At 44.5% G+C, this 24507-nt stretch overlaps 1 protein-coding gene across 1 annotated transcript in view; it reads left to right on the top strand.

The window, feature by feature from the left end:
* Nucleotides 1-24507, top strand: part of ERICH6B (glutamate rich 6B) — a 48753-nt gene that overhangs the window by 22165 nt on the left and 2081 nt on the right. Inside the window, exons 6-11 of the mRNA XM_040991046.1 lie at nucleotides 1614-1702; nucleotides 6491-6627; nucleotides 9029-9090; nucleotides 16122-16276; nucleotides 23172-23257; nucleotides 23422-23574. Of these exons, the coding sequence (XP_040846980.1) occupies nucleotides 1614-1702; nucleotides 6491-6627; nucleotides 9029-9090; nucleotides 16122-16276; nucleotides 23172-23257; nucleotides 23422-23574 (682 nt within the window). The remainder of the gene's footprint in view (nucleotides 1-1613; nucleotides 1703-6490; nucleotides 6628-9028; nucleotides 9091-16121; nucleotides 16277-23171; nucleotides 23258-23421; nucleotides 23575-24507) is intronic.

Raw genomic sequence — 24507 nt, 5'->3', positions numbered from 1 at the left:
GTCCCCACATCCTAAAGGCACATGTTGGAAGTTCACTAAATCTATCCCAGAAATGAGTCTGAGGCAATCTTAAAGAACTCGGAGTCTTTATTCACCAACCAAGACAGCCAGGACAGTAACCACATAACAGGATGCTGTTAGACTACCACTTCGAACCTCCAAAGTAAAGAGTTTTTAAACAGTGAAACCACATTCTGAGTAAAGAAAAACCAGAGGGGACATTAAAAAAACAAAACAAACAAAAAAACACTATTAACCAGATAGATGGGGCACAGATGGCACAAGTGGAAGGCATAAGTAGTTTGCAGAGGTGACAGTAGTGTTATCAGGGCCAGGGGTTACAGCCAAAAACAGTCATTTAACCAGAATAAACATGAGTCATGGGCCATATATCCAGGACTTGTCCTTCTTTTAGATCTTGTTCAAGGGGTAGGGCTTGGGTCACCAAGAGATTATGATGGAGTCACAGACATTCGTCGTCCAAGAATGCCCAGTTCAGGAAGGTGGTCCATTACACACAGAGAATCAAGGCATTCCACCCCATGCCATCAGGGTGATTTTTGCATCCCTCTGGACATCCCAACTTGAAGGGACAGGTGTGCTGCTGAAGCTTTCACCACAGACTTCTGTGACTTCCCTAAGGGACCAACTGTCATGTACGAGCCTCTGCCTCAGGGCCCTTGATGAGGATCTGCTCCTTTCCAGAAGGAAGACAGCCCTAAATACAAATGATCAGTTTCACTCTTCAGTTTGCACACCATAACCCAGGGGGCTGTAGTCCCCTTCCTGACCCAGGGAGCAGTGAGGCTGAGGCCGACCTTGAGGAACAAAGGTCCTCGCCATCTCCTGGAGCCTTTCTTCAGCTCACAGGCCTGGAGAGTCATCTCTTCCACTGTAGCAAATATGAGCAGGATGGAGTTCTTAGAAGCTGGCCTTTACTTAGGCAAAAAGTGATGGAAGATATATTGCTTGCAGCATCCAAGAGAAAAACACACACACCATAAATCTCAGCTCTGACCCTTCCACAGGCTCACAGGGTCCCCGAGCTGGTCCCTGCCCCTCAATCTCTCTCTGATCTCCCCGTCTGGCCCACCACCAATATTCCATCCAGGCCCTTGGCAGTCCTCACATGTGTCAGTCAAGCTCCCATCACTGTGTCCTCACGGCCTCCTAATTCCCTGCTAGGAAGGCTCCATCTTCCTGCTCACTCCCTTACTTCATTCTGGATGCCCTCACATGGAGAATGATCTCACACTTGACCTCATGTGACAGGTCACAGTCAAAACACAGGATCATAAAAAAATCCTGAATAGCATTGCCTCCAGGTGCCTGTACAAGGTGTAGACAGATCATGAATGCCACTTGTCCAATGTCTCTCCAAAGCCCCAGGAACAACACTGGCTTTCCAAGTCAGCCAGTAAAAGGGATCCTTGGGCTTCTTCTACCTCATGAATACCCTCAAGTTGAATTTTAGATAATTTGGTGGATTTATTTAACAGTTCATTATGTGTGCATTTTTCTGAAAAGGGCAGGGTAAATGTCATAAATATACTTCTCGCTTTTTTTTCTTTCCCAAATGTCCTGCTTTTTGATATGCCTTCCAAAACCAAAAGGCCAAGAGCCAAGCTTTGACAAGAATGTAGAAGATTCTCTACTAGAAGAAGTTAGTGACAAACAGGAAGCCGAAGAGTTCGATGTCAACGTAAGTTGCGTAAAAACTTGAGACCATATTCCTCCAAATATCAGAGGAGTGACTCAGGGCCAGACACAGTGCTTCTGGAGGCCTGGGATCCATAGCTTCACTATTCTGTTGGCATAGCCCAGCTGGGCTTTTTATGAAAGCAGACATGGGTTTAAGAAGTCCACATTGAGTCAAACAGGACCAAAATCCAAATATCACACTGCAAGCTCCTATTTTGAGTGCTCGTCTTGCAATATGTACAAAGCGCTCCAAGATACACAAGAAAAATCAAACACTTATACTACCTAGGCTATCATGGCAGATTCTTTTTTTGCAGAAATTTTATGTAAAAATAAGCCTAAACTTAACACTCTAGACATTACATTAAAAAAAAAAAATGACATAAGATGGCGCTGAACAGTGGAAAGGAGGAAGTGAGCTCCCTGCTGCCTCAGGTGCCAAGAAAAGAACAACATGGGAAGGAGTTCTCCGGGTTTTGCTTGATTGGTTTGGTTTGGTTTTTACCACGTGTGTCCCAGACTGGGTGCTGGAAAAGATAGCAACTTCTAAACTCTAACAAACACAGTTAAGAAACGCCTACTGTCTCTAATGGGGCAACCTAGCAAGACAGAAGACACTAGGCAATAATTTGTACTTCCAGCAAACACCACACCTGTTAGCATCTCCCCAGCTGTCAGGCCCTCCGACCTCACCCTTCAGAGGGACAGAGAAGCAGCACTGAAAGCTCAGCAGGAATCCTCTCCCCTGCTCTACCTAGACACAAGATGGAAAGTCAGAATTGTTTAGATAAGCTTTGCATGTGTTTAGCAGGTGGCGCATCCCTCATCCACAAATCTGAAATCCAAAATGTTCGAAAAACTGGAACTTTCTGAGCATCAACATGAGGCTGTACTTGGAGAATTTCACACTTGACCTCATATGACAGGTCAACATCAAAGCACAGGATCACAAAATCCCATATAGCATTGCCTCCAGGTAACAAGTACAAGAGCATGAATGAATGCTGTGCTTCAAGTCCCATCAGCAATCATCTCGTTGCATGAAGATACTTCTCAAAGTCCATGGAAAATGAAATTCGATGATAAATTTAGATGGGTGCAAAAAATTTTAAATCCATGCATAGTTGTTTTTCTATAATGCATTTCCATGAGATTTTTTAAAGACCTTTCATATATACAAATATTCCCCATTTTAAAAATTCTATGTCTGAAACACATAGATTTCAGAGCAGGGGTACTCAAGCTGCATTGCCTTTAAAGCAAAATTTGCATTCTGCGTTATAAATATTCTGTTTTATAAACGTTTATGTGACATATAAACACTTTGACTGGTGAGCAACCTGGTGGCACTAGTTTACTGTGTCAACTTAGCTCTAAGACTTATAACCCGGGTTGGTGTGAGTGAGAGTACTGTTACTCAGCAAGATTGCAGGTCTCACTACAACCAGGACAACAAAAGATTGCATCCCTGCAACCCAAAATTAAGCAGATGTATTTCTCTAAATTTCCATTGTGAAAAACAAAACAAACAAAAGGCCACAACCTAGATATTTAGTTTCAAATATATATATATATATATTCATAAATACACGTATTCAAATATATGTTTTATATATAAACATATATTTTAGATATTCAAATATATATATTTGAATTTTATATATTTTATATAAAATTTGATTTTATATATTCAAATGTATATATATATTTAGGAAATTTTCTGGCTTCACTGCCTAGGTAGCCCTCAATTCCTCACCTTCCACACTTGCTTCTCTGCAGCACTGTATTAACAAGATTTGCATTTCAAATACTGAAATGGCACAGGCAAGGAAGAAAAAAGATGGCTTGAACTTGGCTTTATCGTATTGAATTTATTAATACAGGAAAGTAAACTCAGGTGTTGTAGAAAGATTTCTCAACTAGAGTGGAAACTTAAAGGAATTGATTTAATTAGATTCTTAAATTATTCAGCGCTCCTCAGAGCTTCTGTGTGTTGAGGTTTTGCTGTATCAGGCAGAGCCACATTCACAAGCAGCACACCCTCCCTGTGACTGAGTGAAGTTCAGAAAGACCAAGGCCTATTCAGGAACATTCCAGAGTGTTCTGCTGGACAGGTGGTTTGAGCAGGTATGCTCCTGTTGAAAGTTCTGTGCCACCCCAGGGCTTTTTCACAAAAGGACTGTCAGCAGGCAATGTGACATACCTGACTTGTTCTTGTTTGGTTTGTTTTGTATTGTTTTGTTTTCTTTGGGTGTTTTCATTCAATTTTGCTTTAAAATTGTGAAGCTACCATTAGCACAAGACTTTCTTTTTTTTTTAAGATTGATTTATTTATTGGAAAGTCAGATATACAGAGAGGAAGATCTTTCGTCCGATGATTCACTTCCCAAGTGAGTGCAAAGGCCAATGCTGTGCCGATCCGAAGCCAGGATCCAGGAACTTCATCCGGGTCTCCCACATGGGTGCAGGGTCCCAAGGCTTTGGGCCATCCTCACCTGCTTTCCCAGGCCACAAGCAGGGAGCTGGATGGGAAGTGGAGCTGCCGGGATTAGAACCAGCACCCATATGGGATCCCGGGTGCGTTCAAGGTGAGGACTTTAGCCGCTAGGCCACGCCACCGGGCCCTAGCACCAGACTTTTAAAATGTAGAAATAGTAAATACGGCTAGAAAATAAATGTTTCAAGTTTTCAATGCCTTATCTCCCAGAAGTAACTACTTTATATTCTTGTTTATTCCTTCTGAAAATTTTAAGGCCTATATAAACTTACATATCTTTAAAAAGGTGCATACCCATAAATAGGATCGCAGTATTCACAATGTACCTAATTTGCTTTTCCCTGCATAGCATATTTTGGAAATATTTGTATAATATTATATCTTGTACTATAATTTAACCAGCATTGTTTCAGTGGATACTTAAGTCCTTTCCCAGTTCTTCATAAATACACACACACTCTCTCAAATTTTGCAATGAGTTGTACACAGAAATGCAATTGTAGCTAAAGAAATTCCTAGCACTTGAACCCTGAATTCAAAGGTTCATCTTTAACATAAAGGATATTGATCAGTTTCCACCACCACTCCACCCCTGTAAGTGCACCATGTTTTTCCCCAGAGGACATGAGAATGCTTCCTTCCTCACATCCTCATCAGCAAAGTTTCCTCACTTGTGGTTCTTTTGGTAAGACAAATGTTAACAATGTCTCCTTGTTGCCTTCTCCATCACCTTCATTGTGAACACTGACGCACGTTTGTCCATCTGTTGGTCACCTATGTCTTTGTGCTTTTTTTTCACTCTTCCATTATACTGCTATGTTTATCTGGTTTTTCATAACTATGATGAGATACTTGAGACAGGGTAACTTTACACAGAAAAGAGGTGTGTTTAGGTTTGTTTTGAAGGGTTAGTGTTCAAGATCAAGGATGCCCCCTGGTTCAGGCTGATGGACGATGTCACAACAGAGGAGCCCACGTGAGAGGAGAAGACAACATCTAGAACCTGGACTATACAATCCTTGTTTCCCAGCATCATCTGCTGTAACCAAGCTGCCAGAGTGTGGGCCTGGCAGGGCCAAGTTCAAACTAATCCAAGTTGTATCAGGTGCTTATTTTTTTCCCTTCTGATTTTTTCAGAGTTTTTACATGTTAAAAAAAAAGCGATTCTACCTGGTGTGGTAGCCCAGCAGCTAAAGTCCTCACCTTGCACGTGCGGGGATCCCATATGGGCGCCAGTTCTAATCCCAGAGGCCGCTCTTCCCTTCCAGCTCCCTGCTTGTGGCCTGGGAAGGCAGTCGAGGACGGCCCAGGGCCCTGGGACTCTGCTTGAGAGGGAGACCTGCAGGAGGTTTCTGGCTCCTGGCTCCTGGCTTCAGATCAATGTAGCTCTCTGGCTGTTACAGCCACTTGGGGAATGAATCAACGGACGGAAGACCTTTCTCTCCGTCTCTCCTCTTCTCTGTATATCTGACTTTCCAATGGGAGTAAAATAAATCTTTTTTTTAAAATATAGTCTTTTTTTCTGACATACATACATATGAGCTTTTTCCCAATTTTTTTTTAATATTTATTTTCTTATAGAGAGCAGGAGAGAGACAAAGAGATCTCCAGTCCACTGGCTCATTCCCCAAATGGCCACAACAGCATGGACTTGGCCAGACCAAAGCTAGGGTAATTAGAGACTCCACCTAGATTTCTCACATGGATGGCAGGAATTTTGTACTTAAATCAGTACCTGCTATTTCCCAGGCGAATTAGCAGAGCACTGGAATGGAAGTGAAGTGGCCAGAGCTCAAACCAGCGCTTCAATACAGAATTTGAGTATTCCCAGCAGTAGTTTAAGCTGGTGCATCACAATGCCAACTCCTCCAGTTTGCATTTTTATCCCAACTTTCTTTCTGGCAGTTGCTGCAACATTGTTATTTTTAGAGCGTTTCATTTGTCACTTCATATCCCAACTACTGAATATTGTTTTATGTTAGAAAGACCTTTTCTTTCTTACTACCAAAATTTTGTAATTCCACTCATGTTTTCTTCTTGCTCTGTAAGGAGTTTTCTTAAAATAGATACCTACAGAATCATTTAAGGAAGATCCAGCCCAAAGTCTTCTCAAATGTTGACGGAGTTCTTTTGTGGCAAAGGGACTAATCTTGTATTTTTACAGATCACCCTGTTGGCTTCTATGGGGGATGGATTGAGGATGCGGAGGCAGGAGGCTTTGGGAGCCAGAAACATGATAAATGAGTTGTTAATTCCCATTTCCTGGATTTTGATTCTGTGGCCCTTTTGTAGTTTCTTAACAGCTCCTATCAGTCAGTGTTTAGGTTAATCATCCAAGAGATGGCTGCTCTCCGTGAACTCGAGGAGGATTTTGACATTCCCCTGACCAAGCTGCTGGAAAGTCAAAACAAAAAGAAGCTAAGAATGCTGTGAGTAGCTGGGGAGATGAAGCTGCCTGTTGGTGGGTGCGGGCAGGCCAGAGGAGGCAGCAGAAGGCTGAATTGGGCAAAGCAACACACACACACACACACACACACACACACACACACTAGCAAATTCCCAGCATCAGGGAGCAGACAAGAAGACAAAATGAGCCAGCTGCCAGACCTAGATCAAGACCCCAGGCCAAGGAGATCACAAGCCTGAGGGGCACAGTTAGGTAAAAGTCAAGGGACATGGGAGTGGAGACTGGAAATCCAAGGCATGGGTAGTCTTGAAGGAACCAAAAATATCAACAAAAGTCCAAAAAGCAAGAAACCTCTGGGCTTTTAGGAGGAGCAATGGAGTGTCAAAATCCTGGATATCTGCTTAGCAAGCTCCAGAGCTTCCCCCTGAGGCTGGCTGGAGTTTTGCTCATGGAGGAGGGAGAGTTGGGAGCTGACCTCAGCTGGAGTCCTGGCCAGAGTCCTGATTCAGTTTGGGGAATGATAGGGTTGTTGCAGACCCATTTCTGACACTAGGTCACAGACTGTTCCAGAAACACATTTGTGCCTCCAGTCTACAGTACTGTTGGCACAAAGCCTGACTCTTTCCCCTCCTTGTGGTCAGACATCTGAGAAAGCATGGTTGTGTTTGGAGCCCTTTGGGTCTTTTGTATGTCCTCCAGCAGTGGCACAGGCATTGGGGACAGAGCGCTCAACACTTGCAAAGTCACAAGAGAAGAACTGTCAGAAATTTCTGCTGTGGAGCAGGAGATTCCCCAAGGTTTCCAGAGGAGAGAGGAGGGTCACACCTACAGAATAGAAATCACCAAGATCTCCCAGGCTTGGGATCAGCAGGAACAAACACTCAACAGCTTGCCATCCTGCAGCCAAGGGCCGTTTCCTGCCCATCTTCCCATGTAAGCCTGTAAGACAGGTTCATGTGTTGACTGCTGGCAACAAATAGTTCCTAAGCACCCATGGTGTGCCAAGCTAGGTGGGATACAGCAATGTGCACCTGTGAACTCCACCACTGAGGAGCTAACTGGTAGGAATTCCTTCTGCTAGCTTGCAAAGATGGACCCAAAAAGAGAGGGAAAAAAAAGGAGAGGAAGAGAGAGGAGAGAAAAGGGGAGGGGAGGGGAGAGGAGGGGAGGGGAGGGGAAGGGAGGGGAGGGGAGGGGAGAGGAGGGGAGGGGAGGGGAAGGGAGGGGAGGGGACGAGAGGAGAGGAGAGGAGAGGAGAGGAGAGGAGAGGAGCCATTTTCAAAGGGGCATTGAATGCTGCCAGCTGGGTCCCCTCCCTTGAGGTTAACCTTGCTTGCATTCAGCATCCTGAAGGATAGGTCTCCAATCCTCACGACTCTTTGGTCTTTATTTTTCACAGGTGCCAGTAGACTTGTTTACTGTTAAATACTAGAAGTGTTGGCAAATAAAAGCAATACTGTCAGACCATGCAGATCTCGTTTCCAAGTTTCCCCTATTGCTTCTTACATACAAGTAGTAAACCATTGTTGTCTGCAAAATGAAACAGTCCAGCTCTTTCCAGCAAAAGATGTCTGCTTCCTAGGGTTGCTCACAGTAAAATTCTTTTTGCTGTCTTCAAGGCATCTTAAGAACTTAAAACCTGTCATGTCGAAGGGCTCCTTTCAGATCCAGTTAAGCCTGGGAAGCTTCATCTTACTGGGGCCCTCCCTTTCAAAGGGGCTGTGATCTGAGAACCAGAAAACAGCTGCCCTTGAAAGTAAAACAGCCCACGTCCTCCAAATGCCAGGTTAACACATTTTGTATATTGACGTGAGCTGAGTGAGTGGCTTGATCATTTCAAAAGTCTGGGCCTTAGTGTGACTTTCGTGGTAAATGGTTGTGACTGAGCCTATTTGCAAGTGTCCTATTAAAGGCAAAGGGGTTTACAGCAGCTCCGTCCCATTCACAGACAATGCTGGTTTTTTGTTTCTTTTGTTTTGGTTTTGTTTTGTTTTGTTGTTTGTTTTTGTTTTTGTTTTTTTTCAAGTCATTTCCAGAGGTAACCCTCACTGGGATGTGAACAAGCCTTAGAAAATCAAGCTGTACGAACTTAACTCATACAACTTGCAACTGGAGTTCCTGGGCTCTGTCTCTAACCCACAAAGTGACCTGTTTTGAATTTATGTTGAAGGTTTCTGGAATCAGGCCATGTGCCTGGATTTGAAAGTCAAGTACATACTAAGTAGGAAGTACTGAGTGAGTGTCACATGGCATTCCTTCATTCCTGGGCTTTGCTGAAAGAAGGGCTGGGTCAGGCAGCAGAACAGCCCAGCTTCCCACCAATGTAAGGAACTTGGCAGGTGCAAGACCCCAGATACTTTGTATCCTGCCTTGTAGGTGTGAACTCAGCCTTGGCTTACAAAGATGATCTGCCTGCCTTCTAGGTTGAAGAAAAATTTTGACAAATACAAAGCTGCAATCCTGTGGATTCTGAAGAGACGGGAAGGTAAGACCTACTCTATCATTTTGTGCAGCTTAATGCTTGTCTGCTACCTCTCACCCCCTGTAGTGTTCTTAAGGAAGACAGAAGTGCCTGCTACCTCCCTGGAAGACCTACCTGGTGATTAAACCACAGAAGAAAAACCTAGTCTAGGACTTCAAGAGGCTTATCCCTTGTTGGGGGAAAGATAAGAAAGTAGGGAATTGCCATACAGAATGGGACCTCACAGGAGGGGATCTATTCCAGATTGGGAGTAGTAATGAGAGTGCTTTGGGAAGTCAATATTAATGCAAAATTTGGAAAAGAAACAGAGTCTTTTCTAGAATACTGGAAGCATTTGAAATCCCTTTGTTGACGTTTGTCAGTCACAGAAGTTATCAATGCAACCATGGAAGACTTTGGTCAAAGGACTAAGGTATCTGGCTACTAAGCTGAGAAATTCAACTTTAAGATTACTAGATCCAGGTAACATAGAAATGACGATGCCAAGGGGACACAGAGTTAACCCATCATGGCCACACCTTCCCTCTCAAGAGTGCTTCCATCCCAGCACCAGAGTCTGTCTCTGATGCTAGCACTAGCTGCAGGCCAGGTCCTTTTACATACGTTATCTGATTGCAAGATTGTCACACCCTGTGAAATAGAATAAGGAGAAGAAAGAAAACTAGTGCACTCCAGTGGCATAATCAGCATATGGTACTTCTAAGGAAGACAAAGACAGGCCAAATATCTGCCCCCATTAAATAGAAAGGCTACATTCCAGCCCCAGATCTTCAAGTGAAACCCACGGCTTATCCTGGCATATTCAATGAAGAACCAGCAGTTGGCATGTAGAAAATATCATCGCCTGTGCACTCAAGAATGGACTCAGACTTGGAAAGTGCAGGGAAAGCGAGACTTTATTAAGGGTCTTGCAAGATCGGTGTTTTGTTACCAATGATCTTGCAATATGAGATATCTAATAGGCAGGCACACCCTGGAGCAAGGTACTCATTCACTAACACGCATGTCTTTACCCTGTTTCCTCATTGACTAAGTACTACAGGACTACAATCTTCCCAGACATCACTCAATTTTTATTATTTCCACTAATATGCATTTTGCTATGTTAATCACCCCTAATGTCTCATTTCCTGATTGCTTTGGGAATTTCCAGGTGCATAAACTTGTTACTTTCTGAACACCTGCAAGCTGTTACACTAGCTAGCTAATGATTTTGTATTTGCCTTACTTTGAAAATGAACCAAAGTCTGCTTCTTACAGCTATATCGGCTGAATAAAATAGGATATGTGTATCTGAGTCTAGGTCTCACACCATCTTTGGCCTTGGGAACAGGACCACTTCAATTGCCTGGAGGTGGACCCACCACACTCAGACTCACACAAAGGAAGTGAAGTCTGCATGTTGAGAAAGTGACCTGCAAGGCTATAGTTATAAGCAGCATAATCCACAATGGTGAAGACATGAAAACGGCCCACATGTCTGTTAAAAGATGAATGGATAAAGAAACTGGAATAGTTGTACTCCATGAAATACTACCCAGCCATTAGAAAGAATGAAATCCTACCATTTGCAGTAAGATGATTCCAGCTGGAGTCCATTATACTCAATGAAACAAGTCAATCCCAAAAGGAAAATATCCTATGTTCCTCCGATGTAAGGCAACAACCATACAAAATACAAGATAGATACATAGATAATATGTATATACATATATTCCCATAGATGAACTCTGTTAGGGAGATTAGCATATCAGGAAGTGAAGATACATCTCTTCAATAAAAGGAAGGCTCCCAATGGAACTGTTAAATATACCTTCACAATGTGTTACCAGACTTTCCAATTCCTACAATGCCACGGTACACTCAAACAGCAGAATGTTAGACTTGTGACTAGTACTGAAGGACTACGCTAATGTAATAAAATGGGAGGAAATGGAAGGAGAATAATGGGGAGGGAAGAAGGAGAATAGGAGAAGGGGATTCCATTATACCCACAAAATCATATCATGGAAAATAACAATAACAGTTAAAATGCAAATAAATAAATAAAGATGTTTGTATCCTCTCCCCTCCAACAACAACAAGAAAAAAATCCCAGCAACAGATGGCTGCTGTACTGACTGTGCCACTTGTCTTCCACTGTGTTTCTGTTCCCCTCAGCTGTAGATACCTGGGTCTGTCTTTGGCACCATGACATGTTCCCTCAATGGGTGGATATGTACATGAATGTCTGATACTCTTTTTTTGACTGTTAGATATGCAGAGAGGAGGTGAGAAAGAGAGGAAGAACTTCCATTCAATGATTCACTCCCCATGTGGCTGTAATGGTTTGGAGCTGAGCCAATCCAAAGCCAGGAGCCAGGAACTTCTTTCCAGGTCTCCCACGCGGGTGCAGGGTCCCAAGGCTTTGGGCCATCCTTGACTGCTTTCCCCAGGCCACAAGCAGGGAGCTGGATGGGAAGCTAGGCCACCGGGACTAAAACCTGTGCCAGTATGGGATCTCGGAGCGTGCAAGGCGGGGACTTGAGCTGCTGAGCTACCTACCGCACTGGGCCTGGTCTGATACTCTTGTTCGTTTTGAGGAATAAGATTTTTTTTTTTTTCAGGATACTGTACTGTCGTATGCCCAGACTAGGACTTCTAATTGAAGGATCAAATGTGGTATGAGTCAAAGGGCTAGATTCCCCCTGAAGACTGCGCTAGCAGCCCTACCTACTCCCTGCTCTTCTAGGCAACTGAAGCCTGAAAAGCATGAATGCTTTGGGTGCTTTATACAGTGATACTTAATTTTTCATGTTCTTACTGTGGCAAGTCCCAAAGAATTCTCCAACAGCCCATGGTGAGGCAAACTCATTTGCTTCCAGTCTTTGGTCCATTCTTCTCGATTCTTGTGTTTCTAAAAACTCCTCTTTCCAAACCAAGACCAGCACCGTGTGTATGCAGCCTACAGAGTCACATGGGCTCCACGCGGGGTATGCTAGGTTTAAAGCTGCCTGGAAATTATCACTAATTCCAGAGTGAGAGGGGTCCTGCCTTGGCCTGTGTGCTGGGCTCCTGATGGCATGCAGCCATTCCTGTTTAGAGTCATCTACTCTGCTGAGACCAAGCAGAACATCACAGTTGGCATCAAGAAGCATCAACATGACAAAGTCTTTTATGAGAAGAATAAAGTTGTATCGGACTTCAACCAGGTGCCAAACGCTTTGCATACATTACTTTGCAATAAACACTTAGGACACTGTAGGTAGCATTACCCCCACTTTACAAAACATAGGAAGCCGTCACCATCATCTTTTCCCCTGAAATTCTAGTCTCCCTGATTCCTGTCCTTTTGTCTCTCAGTCTTAACATTTCCAATGCAAAATTTTAAAATCTCTTCCTTAGCCTCCATTGCCTCCCAGAAAATGTCTGCATGCTTCATGTGGCTTAGAAGGCTCAATCACATTGGCTTTTTGCTCCTTCCTTGAGTGAACCAAGCATCCCCTGCCACAAGGCCTTTGTGTGTGCTGCTCCTGCCTGCAACACTCTCAGTTCCATCGGCCTGTGGGCTGCTTCTCATTTCATCCAGCGCTTCGCTGAAATGTTATCTTCTCATCTAGACATTCCTTGGCTGCCTCTTGCAAGCTAGTGTTTACATGTGTACATACGAATGCAACTTTCCATCCTTCTTGCCCTTCTTAATTTTTCATGGTGGAAGAAAGTGGTCATGTATTTGTAAAGTACAGAGCAAGGACTTGGGTAGCTATCACTTAATCCTGGACTCTGAAGGCCCGGGGGAGGGCGGTTCTAATGGATTGAAGTTGAGCCTACGAGGCACATCATTAGCTCTCATTTAAGTTCCTGGCTGGTCAGGGCTGCTCATGGCCTGGCTTTTAAAACCAGTAGTTCCATGCTTTTCAAGGATACATGGGCTTCAGTTAGTCTGCAGAAGGACTACATGCAGGTGGCAGTTACACTGTGCCCCAGACTTAGAACTCTCTTAAACACACCCACTCTGGACCATAGTAACCATCAAGGTATTACCTATTGGAGAAGCAAATGACTTACTGAGTCTGGTGATTAGAACTTTGTAGGGCCAGTTGAACCACTCCCTCAATTTAATGAATTCCTTTTGATAAACGATTAATCAGGGACACCTTGAGCTAAGACACACAAACAAGAGGCCTGGTCCTGGAGAAATCTTGCCTCTTTGTATGTGGGTTGAGTTCCAATCTGCCATATCACAGTTTCATCTATTCACTTGCATCACATCTGCTTCCCCTGACACAACAGGGCCAACAGTGACCCTGACACACAGGTGCACAACAGATAACATTGACTGGGCAGATGGACCAATAACCTAGCCCAGCCTGCTTTTCCTGAACCCTCAGTTTCCACTGATCCTCTGCACTCTACCCTCCTACCATATGCTGCTGCTTCTGGAACTCCCCCTTGGGTGTGAGAGACTTCCCTCCCCCAGAAGTCTCCTAACCTTCAGAAGCTGGACATGTTCTCTCCTGGGAGCTCTCATGGCAGACACCTGTGGTGTCCTCACTGACCTCTCTCTAATCACCTGCTGAGCCGGGGCTCTTCCTCTCCACCAGGAACATCCTGGCTGACCCTCGTTGGAGATGCCTCTCCAAGGCTTGGCTCTGCTCCTTGCAGCTCCCACCACTGGATTTGGCACTTAACGGAGATGCTGGGCACAGGGTTTGCCCTGATGGTGCCCTTCATATATTCAAGTTCTAAGCCACAATTCTTATACAAATGGACAAAGGTAGAAGAAACACTAAGTTGAATGCTTAAAAAAAAAAAAAAAACAAGAAAATAGCTTCTATAACCCACTTTAAGTGTAGACAAAACAGATGCAAATGAATATAGAATGTAGGAATTTTTTTCTTAAAAGATACTATGACTCCGAAATTTAAACTGTTTAGAAACTGCCAAAACTGAAGAGGATAAGCCATAACTGATGGGTGTGACTTGAGAATAACATCATCCCACTGCCCTAGTCATCAGCCCACACTCAAAGGAATGATAATGCCCTGCATTTTTTTAAAAGACATATTTATTTTTATTTGAAAGGCAGATTTACAGAGAGAAGGAGAGGCAAAACGAAATCTTTTTCTGCTGGTTCACTCCCCAAATGTCCCCAGTAACTGAAGCTAAGCTAATCTGAAGCTAGAAGTCAGGAGCATGTTTTTGGGTCTCTCACATGGGCTCAGGGGCCCAAGGACTTGAGCCATTCTCCAGATACTTCCCCAGGCCGCTGGACTGGAAGTGAGGCAGCCAGGACCCAAACCTGCACCCTATGTTATTCTGGTGCTGCAGACAGAGGATTAGCCTGTTGAGTCACCATGACCTTACCCTACACTGACATATAAAGTAGCCTGGTTTTTGTTTTGTTTTGTTTTGTTTTGTTTTGTTTTATTGATTATATTGCATTATGTGACACTGTCTCATAGGTTCTAGGATTCCCCCATCCCTTCCCTATACCCTCCCCCCATGGTGGGTTCCTCCACCTTATTGCAGTATTACAGTTCAAATTCAGTTAAGATTCTTTCATTGCAAGCATAGAGTCCATTATCTTATTGTCCAGATAAATTCAACAGTTTCTTGGAGAGACCACCTCTGATCTGAAAGCAGAGCTGACAGAATATCGTCCTGACCAATTAAAAGCCACAACATAACATCAGCATCAATTTACAACATTATGGAATTAATTGACATGGTATTGAGTAACAAATATGTTAAAAAATGTAAGTTCTTAACCGCATCCTCTGACTGCTTTATTGACATTTCAATTTTGGTTTATACAAAGAACTGGCTGCTATACACCTTAAAATGGCTATAGGATACTATTCAGCTGTCTCGTGACTATTTTCATTTTAGCATTCAGCAGTTTATAGTGTTGAAGCTTAATTTTGCTGAACTTGGCAGATTTTGGCATAGTCTAAACTGGCTTATAACTCTAAGAAGACATATGTCAACAGTTGAAGTATAGAACAGTTTTAGGAGGGGTGTGCAGAGAAATCTTCAATACCTTAGTGAGGAGTAACTAATCTTTGTATCCTACCTACTAAGGCATGTGTGAGTCCACGCTGACCGTTTCCTGTCAAGTTCCAAGCTTTCCTTTTTGTTCTCTGTCTATTCTAATTGTGTGTGTGTGTGTGTGTGTGTGTGTGTGTGTGTGTGTGTGTGTGTTGGGGTGGAGGGCTCCGGAACGACCCTGATGGTCATTGCAAGATAGGGTGGGGATCCAAAGTTGGAACTAAGTAAGGACCAGAGAAAGCTCCTCTCCCTAGTCCTGAAGGAAGCTTACTGTTCCGATGACCTTGGATCCTGCAAGGAAGGGTTTGGGTTTCTTCCATCCCATGTGGTAGATCCAAACAGGGGTGGATGGCGTCAGAGTGTTTGGCATCCGAAGGCATTCCAGTTCCCCATGGTCGGCTTGGCAGTTGGGATGTAGTCCTTGGTGTCCATACTGATAGTCCTTATTGAGGATCCGGGAGTCCCCAGGGTTGGGATACAAGCCTCCTCCTGTCCACCTGCTCCACCCAGGGGTTCCCCCCACTTAAAGTAGCCTATTTTTAACACACATAAATGTTTTCAGTGATAAATAACATATATTTAAGGTGCAAAATGCATTTTTTTTAACTTTTCCTAGCTTGCCCTCAATCTTTTCAACCCTCAGCCACACATTTTGTCCAATCGGCAATCCACTCACAGCAGCACTGGAATAGTGCTGTGCTACCCCCCTCTCACCATCATATCTGTGCCAGGTGGCCCTTGGCATTGTATCTAGCACAGAGCACTGGGCTGGCACACATCAGACCTTTGATACATCTGAGCTGAATGAATGAGAAAACAGCTGGAATTTTAGTCCTTACATTTCCCACTTCTTCTAAGACCTTGCTTTTCCTACTACTTGGGAGCCTGCCTTACATGGGGTGGAGGGCATGGCTGCTCTAACAAGCCCTCCAAGTCACCTTAGCATCCGGATCTTACTTAATTCAAACACTGGACTCAGTGTTTGCTCAACCACCAATCAACAGGTCAGAAGGCATCAGAGATGTCCACGCTCACATACTCTCTGTCGAATCCACCGAAAATCGAGGAGCCTAAGGGAGAAACCACAACAAAATCTGCTGTTCATGTTCGTCTTAAGAAACCAGAAATTGACACAGAGTGGATAAAACAGACGTTACAGGTGAGTGAGGTGGATGCATTGGTATTTCTCACTGATGATCACATGGCCCAGGCCTGGGGGTCGGGCAAGATGGGCAAAGTAGCTCCAACAGTTGACTAATACGTGGGTTGATTATGGAAGGAGGCAGACTAGGAAGGACCAAGCAAACCTTAGCTCACAAGCAAGAAAAGAAATCAGAATGGAACACAGGTCATGCTGAGCTAGGCTCTTACACCTACTGGTTTGATGAGCCAGGGATGCCAGATTACAGCATCTAAGGCAAAGGCCAAGAGAGGTGAGGGGCTATACCAGTCTGGGTCAGAGCAACCATGGTGTGCACGTGATCTATGGCTAGGAACAGGCCTTTTTGGGGAGCTAAGAGGACACTCTGGCTGGGTTGCGGTTCCCACAGGTGAGTGCGTGGGCTGGAATGGGGGCTACGTTCTGCTTTGGACATGGCTGCAATCTCCCTTGGCACAAGTGTGAGCTGGGACTGGACACACCATGCTAGGTTAGACTCCAGCAACATCTGGTTCTCTGGAGGACCAGTAGGTGTAGGATGGACTGGCTAGGTCTCTGCCCCTACTGAGGCATGTGTGAGCCTTATGTGAGTATGGACGAGCTTTGGCTGAGCTGAAACACCCAACAATAATAACCGGAATGGGTTGAAGGCCAGGCAGGAAAGGCCACTGTTCCTGCCAGGACAGGAGGTGGACTAAGTGGGGCTGGCCCATGGACCACCAGTATGTGCGAGATCTGCCATTGAGAGAGGTTCTGATGGAGGAGCTTGGGAAATTCGTCTGTCAGGACATAGTCCCTGAAGAGCACCTGAAGACTGACAGACAAAAGAAAGCAGCAGACATAATGGTGTGGTGTTGCAGTAACATGCCCCAGCGGCATTCAGCGAATGACAATCTGAACTCCACTGACAGCCAAAACCCCACCAGCAACAAGGTAGAAAGCAACATTCACCGGCAGCTCAGAAAATGAACCCAGACAAAGAACTGCTCATCCTGCTGATCTGTTTCATTTGATCAGGAGCAGAGACAGAATGGCAGGTCCCAGATAGGTGGTACAGGAACAGGGTAGATTTCACAGTCCAGTCCATCTCCTAGAGCCAAATCAGGCACCATCTTGTGTAGGGAGGCAAAGACTATGGGACAGGACTACACATGCACTGAGCTGGAAGTGATTTCATTTCTGGCCCAATGAACTGCAAACATGTGGCACCCTACAGGTTCCAACCAAGATAGATCCAGGTAACCCTCAGACCTGACAGCCAGCAGATCAAGAACTCTAGTAGTGGCACATCAGGTGCCATTTCTTACAGTGTAACAAAGACTTTAAGACTGCAGGGACAACAGTGAGCTGTTCATGCACTTAGCTTAGCTAGAATTCACTGAGCTCAGTGCACAGGGAAATACCGACATCATATGGGTCAAAACAGTTCAAAATAGGTTTGTGTGGCCCTCAGACCTAAGAGCCAACGGGTTCCGGCAAGATCACCAACAACAACAATCTAGCTATATAGGATACCTGATGTCTCCCTAATCCCAGGACCTGCTCCAACAGGAAGTGGGAGAAAGGTTGTACGGACTTTGGTGCAGCCTCAGCATGGTATCACAGGAGGTGGAAACTGGTGAGCAAAGAGCTGGGACTATGGAGGCCATGGTAGAAAGCTAACATATGTGTCCAGACTTTGAACTTGCTGGAGGGAGTTGCACTAGTGACTGCAAACAAAGAGCCAGGTACCAACTGCAATAAGTAAAATTGAACACAGCTTAAAAACCTGCCCCAAGGAGAAGAATCTGATAACCAGAAGTACAATGACCAAAGCTAAAAAGACAAAGGCACAATGAATATTACTGAAGACTCCTCTGCATGAGGAGAAAAATGAGAAAAACCCTTTGCCAACCTCAGAGTTAACTGAGGAAGACATCGAGAAAATGGGGGATACAGAATTCAAAACACTTCTTATAAAACTTATCAACAATGAGAAGCATGTAAAGCAGGTATTCAAGAAATTCAAGGAATATGTCACACAGGAAATGAATCAAATGAAAGCTGATATATCAGAAATGAAGAATACAGCAAATTAAGAGTGGTGAGTCTCCAAAATAGAATGAAGGGGGCAGAAGAAAGAATCTCAAAATTAGAAGATAGTTCCTGTCACCAGAGGAAAACAAACAAAAAGCTGGAAGCAGAGCTGGATCAGGCGCAAAGGAAAAGTATTCAGGAATTGAAAGACCAAATATAACAGCTATGGGAATTAAAGGCCAAATGTAAGAGTTATGGGAGTTCCAGAAGGTGCAGAAAGAGAAGCTGGGTTTAAAACTCTATTTAATGAAGTAATAAGGGAAATTTTTCCCTAATCTAGAGAAAGAATTGGGAAACAACATCCAGGCAGGGCGCAGAACTCCCAACAGAGTTGAACAAGACTCATGATAATCAAGCTCTCTTCCATAGAACCTAAGGAAAAGATCCTTAAATGTGCACATGAAAAATAACAACTGACGTATAAAGGAATGCCAATTAAACTCACAGGAGACCTCTCATAGGACATTCTACAGGCAAGAAGAGAATGGAGTGACATATTCCAGATTCTAAAAGAAAAAAAAATTGTTGGCCCAAGATAACGTACCTAGCAAAGCTTTCCTTAGTCTTTGAAAATGAAATAAAATTCTTCCACAGTAAAGTTAAAAGAATATGCCTTTTCCAAACCTGCCCTGCAAAGGATATTTAAAGATGTTCTCTTGAGAGAGAAGAGGATTAGCACCCACCAAAACCAAAGCCAAATGCGAAGAACATCCCAGGAAAATAACAACAGAACACTAAATCAATGAACAACCCACTGCTAAAATGACAGAACCAAATTACCATCCATTTTTATTAGCCCCAAATGTAAACAGCTTAAACTCATCAATTAAATGCTATAGATTAATAGACTGGATTGTCTATTTGAAATTGTACCACAAAATTCAAAAAATATATATAAAAATAAAAGATATGTAGACTGGATTAAAAAACAAAACCCATCTATTTGTTGCCTATAGGAGACATATCTCAGCAACAAAGATCAATGAAAACTACATTTCATGGATTTTGATTTTTTTTTTGCTAGTTTCTTTTTTTTACTTTTTTACTTTTATTGGAAGGTGGATATAGACAGAGAGGAGGAGAGACAGGGAGGAAGATCTTCCATCTGATGGTTCACTCCCCAAGTGACTGCAACAGTTGGAACTGAGCCAATTTGAAGCCAAGAGCCATGAGCCTCCTCCAGGTCTCCCACACAGGTGCAGGGTCCCAAAGCTTTTGGGGTCGTCCTCGACTGTTTTCCCAGGCCACAGGAAGCTGGATGGGAAGTAGGGCCGCCAGGATTAGAACCAGTGCCCGTATGGGATCCTGACACTCAAGGCAAGGATTTTAACCACTATGCTATCTCACCAGGCTCTCTTTTTGCTAGTTTCTTCTCTTCAAAACTCTTTCTCACTAAATTCTTCAATGACTCATAGATCATACAGTAGCATCATTTTCTTCAAGAAGGTCCTTGATCTTTTTTCATTTCTTCAGCGACACATTAACTATTCAGTAGCATGTTATTTAACTTCATGCTGTTGTTGATTTCTTTTTTTCTCCCTGTTGTTGATTTTGTTTGGTGCCTTTTCATTTAAGGGATGTATAGTAACTGTGTAATGGAGACTCTCATATCCAGATGTGAGGATGCAATGCATTATGCATCTCTACTTCTGGACAAAGATGATCTCCCAATGAAACTGTTTACTTATATCTTAACAATAGAATGTTGGACTCTCTGCCATTGTCCATGCCTGCAATGATGGACATATGACTGTGTATGAAGAACTATACTACAGTAATGATATAAGGGAACTCGATGAGGTGGGGTGGTGGGTAATTGGGAAAGGGATTTGGGAAATCCCAGGGCCTTTGGATTTGTATCATAAAATGATGATAATAAAAAGAAGTAGAAGTTTTAAAAATGTGAGTGAGGTGGATGCATTTGGTATTTCTCACTTTAACACAGGTATTTTGGCCCTCGGGAGGCTCTCACTCTCCTCAGAGGGCCATCAGGACCATGGCACCATGTGAACACAAATAGGAAAGACGCACCCTTGGATGGAGGGACACCAGGCTACTCACAGGTGGAACTTTACTGGGATGTGTTGAGACATTTCTGCCTTATAGGATCCATCTCAGGCATTTTCATAGGGGAGGAAATAAAGGGAAAATGTATTAAAATATATAGATCCCTCCCCCAATAGTCTGCATAAAAATATCCACAAGATAAAATTTTTTAAGTTTATTTGAAAAGCGGAGTTACTCAGAGGGATGCATGCACACTCACACACACATGCACACACAGGAGAGAGAGAGAGATCAATCTTGCATCCTCTGGTTCAGGTCCCCAAATCCACAACATCCCGGATAGGGCCAGACTGAAGCTACGAACATCCAGATCTCCCCTATGAGTGGGAGTAGCTCAGCGTTTAAACCTTCTGCTGCTGCTTTCCCAGGATCTGGATTGTAAGTAAGGCATCGGTGACTGAAACTGGGGCTCATATAGGATGCTGATGTTGGAGGCAGCAGCTTCACTCACTGCACCACAATGGAATGTGTCTCACATAGCACCAAAAAAATAAATACATAAATAAAAATTATATCAAGTTATAAAAAGACAAGAGGGAAACTGAAATGCATTACTACAAAATGAAAGAAAGCAATCTGGAAACACTGCATAGTGTATACTCTCAACCATATGACATTTTGGAAAGCACAGAAAGAAAAAAACCTCTGTAGATTAGTCAACTTTGGAGTTGTTGAGCTGGAGTGGGGTAGTGAGACATAGCACAGAGGATTTCAGGGCAGTGAAACAGTTCCAAAAGATACTACAGTGTCAGACACGTGGTATTGTACAGTTGTCCAAACCCGCAGAGCACGAAATCTACTGGCTTTGTTATGGGTTTGTAGAGTGTAACACATGTGCCTCTCTGGTGGGATCTTGATAGTGCAACAGAGAACGGGTGGGTGTAGGGACCAGGAGCTTATGGGAATTACTATGCTCCCCATTCAGTTTTACTGTGACCTGCTCTAACATATAAAGCATGCTGGGCCCGGTGGGTTAGTGGCTAAACTCTCACCTTGCATGCACCGGGATCCCATATAGGTATCAGTTCATGTCCTGCATGCTCCACTTTCTATCCAGTTCCCTGCTTGTGGCATGGGAAAGCAGTAGAGGATGATTCAAAGCCTTGGAACCCTGCACCTACCTAGGAGACCTGGAAGAAGCTCCTGGCTCCTGGCTTCAAATCAGCTCAGCTTTGGCAGTTGCAGCCACTTGGGGAGCGAACGAGTAGACAGAAGATCTTTCTCTCTGTATCTCCTTCTCTCTGTAACTCTGACTTCAATAAAAATAAATAAAGCTTCTGTAAAAATAAAGTAAAATAAAACAAATGCTACATTGGTAAAGACTGATGCAACATAGTCATAAGTGAACACTGGTCACAACAGGGTGTGGTCACTGAATGGACAAAAGAGACATGCAGTGGGGATTGGCTAGGTATGTGTTAAGAGCACCCTGTGTCCAGGTGTGGTTCCTGGTGCTGGAGACGCAGAAAAGCACAAAGCAATACTCCACTCCCTTGGAGCACATTTTCCATCTGGGGGCAGAGCCGCATACAAAAGTTCTATCCAGTAGTGCCAGCCCTGGCCAGATGCCAGGAAGGAAAACAGTGAGCTGAGAGAGGAGTTGTTCCCACAACTGTTTGTGTTGCTCACATAAATACTCTATGCCTGTGAGGCAAACACTGAAAATCTACTCTTACTGCAGTGCTGCAGAAGATACACACGTCCCATGTTGGAATGCCCAGGTTCAAATCCTGGCTGCACTTGAGGTTCCTGCTGATGCACATCCTGGAAGGTCGCAGGTGATGGCTGAAGTACTTAGGGTCCCTACCGCCCACATGGGAGAGCTGGATTGAGTTCCAGGCTTCCAGTAGCCTGTTCCAGTAGCCTGGCACAGAGTGTGCCCCTGATATAACGTGACTGGTGTCCCTGTAAGGAGTAAGCCACATGAAGATACACAGATTGCCACATGAAGACAAAGGCAGGCCTGGAACATCAGTAATGGCTGTGCTTTGCAGGGTTCAGGGGGGTGAGGCATGAGGCTTCTCCAGGACCTGCAGAAGGAGCCAGCCCTAAACCTGCCCACATCTTGACATCACACTTGTGGCTTCCAGAACACCAAGAGAATAAATGCCTAGCTTTATGCTTCTTAGCTTGTCATGTTTTCTTCCCACAGCTCAAGGAAAGTAGTAGAACCAGTAAGCCAGGAGGCTAGGTGCTTGAAAAGATAGCTTAGCATGTTCACACACAGCAGGAATCTGGGTCGACTTCCTCTTCAGAAAGAGAAGTGAAAGAGGAGGCCCTGAGAGTCCCCAGGGAGTTGGTGTGAGCTGGGGGAAGTGAGAGGCCCAAACGCTCAGGCGGCTGCCCCACTGTCTCAGGAAGGACATTGAGTGCTCACTCCTGGGTGCACTGTTCAGTGCTTCACTACAATACCTGGCTGGGGGAGTTACTTAGGAGGAAGGAAGGTTTATTTCAGCTTCATATGTGAGGCTGGAAAAACCACATGGTGAGCCAAGTCAGAGAGAGAACTGGCTGGTAGACTCCCTTCTCCCTTGAGAATTGTCTTCCAAGGAAGTACACCCTTGATGACCAAAGGACCTCATCCACACATCACACTAAGGTCATTTGCTAGATGCCATAACCAGTTCAAATTTCCACCCCTAATCTACCAACCATTAGCATTCATCCACTAATCACTAACACAAGACTTGAGGGACCATGCTCCTTTAGCAGATGTTCAGACCATAACCATAGGTTTGTTTTTTCTCTCCAGGCACATCAAGGTGATGGAAGAATAATTCTCTACCCCAACAAGAAAGTCTTCCAGATTCTCTTTCCTGATGGGACAGGCCAGATCCAGTATCCGCTGGAGCACTGGGATGTTCCTATTGACATAAATTGATAGCTAAAATCTCTGGGATTTGGGCCTGGAAAGTGGGATTGCATGAGGGCCTGTCCCTTGGTAAGGTTCTACTTTCTCCAGGGCATCCCAAAGGATTGCTTGTGCCTTAACCAGCTCTCAGCTACCCATCAGGAAACCTAGCCCTGCTCATCTCATGCACACAAGGCAGCAAGTTCACATACATCATTCTCGAAGACAGCACGGACATGTGGCTTCGGGCTCTTGTGAACAACTCGGGCCATGCCACCTTCTACGATGACAACAGAGAGGTGTGGTGAGTGTGAGGCACCTGTCCCAACCCTCCTGCCCATGGAGAAGCAGTGTGGCTTGAGTCAGGTTTCCAGTCCTGTCTCTGACCCCCCACATGTTGTAAATGAGAGAGTGGGTACCATGTGGGACGGGTGCAGGTTACTGCACTCAGAGAGGGCACAATAACACCCCCTCATGCCCCTGCTTCCCTGGGGTGGTAATGGGAGAGGGAAGCCCATGACGGAGTCACAGCAGCTACATCCTGTTGATGGCATCTCCTACTAACCTCTTCAGAGTCAAACCCAGTGAGAATTATCTTAGATTCTGTCCTCCATCCTTGATACCCTCAGCACCCTGGACAGAGCCCAGCCCTCCATGTAGAGAGGAGTTTGTCCACCTGTATCCCTTACCATAATCATCTCCCAAAAAAGGGAGCCCAGCACCCCCAGACAGGGCGGACCCCCAACTCCAGGGCATGGGAACAGCATAGCGCAAGTACTGATGGCTAGCACCTGGAAGCAATGGGCATCCGGTGTGTACTGCCCAGTGGAGACGGGGCAAGGCCTTCTTATATCAAATCTCACAATAGGGACCAGGGCCTGGAGATGGGGGGAGCAGGTGGGGGCAATAGCGAGGCAGTGAGAAGCTTCCACCGTGGGCCAGGGTAATAGGTTTGAAATGCATTAGTGATTACCTCAGCAAAGTCATTTGATTCTTAAGCAATCTACCAGGAAGGGTTGCCTTTAGGGTGCAAGATTTAAATCTTTGTGACATGTATATGTGTAAGGGCACCTGAGTGTACGCAGGCGACCCCCTTGGCCATTGCTTTACTTTCGCTGTTTCAGTTACCAGTGATCAGTCACAGGTAGAAGAGGGTGACTACTATAGAGAAAGGCATTTTGAAAACGAGAGCTCTCACATAACACTTGTTACTATATCATTGTGATTGTCTGTCACT

The sequence above is a fragment of the Ochotona curzoniae genome, unplaced genomic scaffold, assembly GCF_017591425.1.
Source record: "Ochotona curzoniae isolate NIBS_2020 unplaced genomic scaffold, NIBS_Ocur_1.0 contig_64, whole genome shotgun sequence".
NCBI lineage: Eukaryota > Metazoa > Chordata > Mammalia > Lagomorpha > Ochotonidae > Ochotona > Ochotona curzoniae.
Note: the sequence above shows the minus strand (reverse complement) of the source record. Positions and strands in the feature narration are given on the sequence as shown.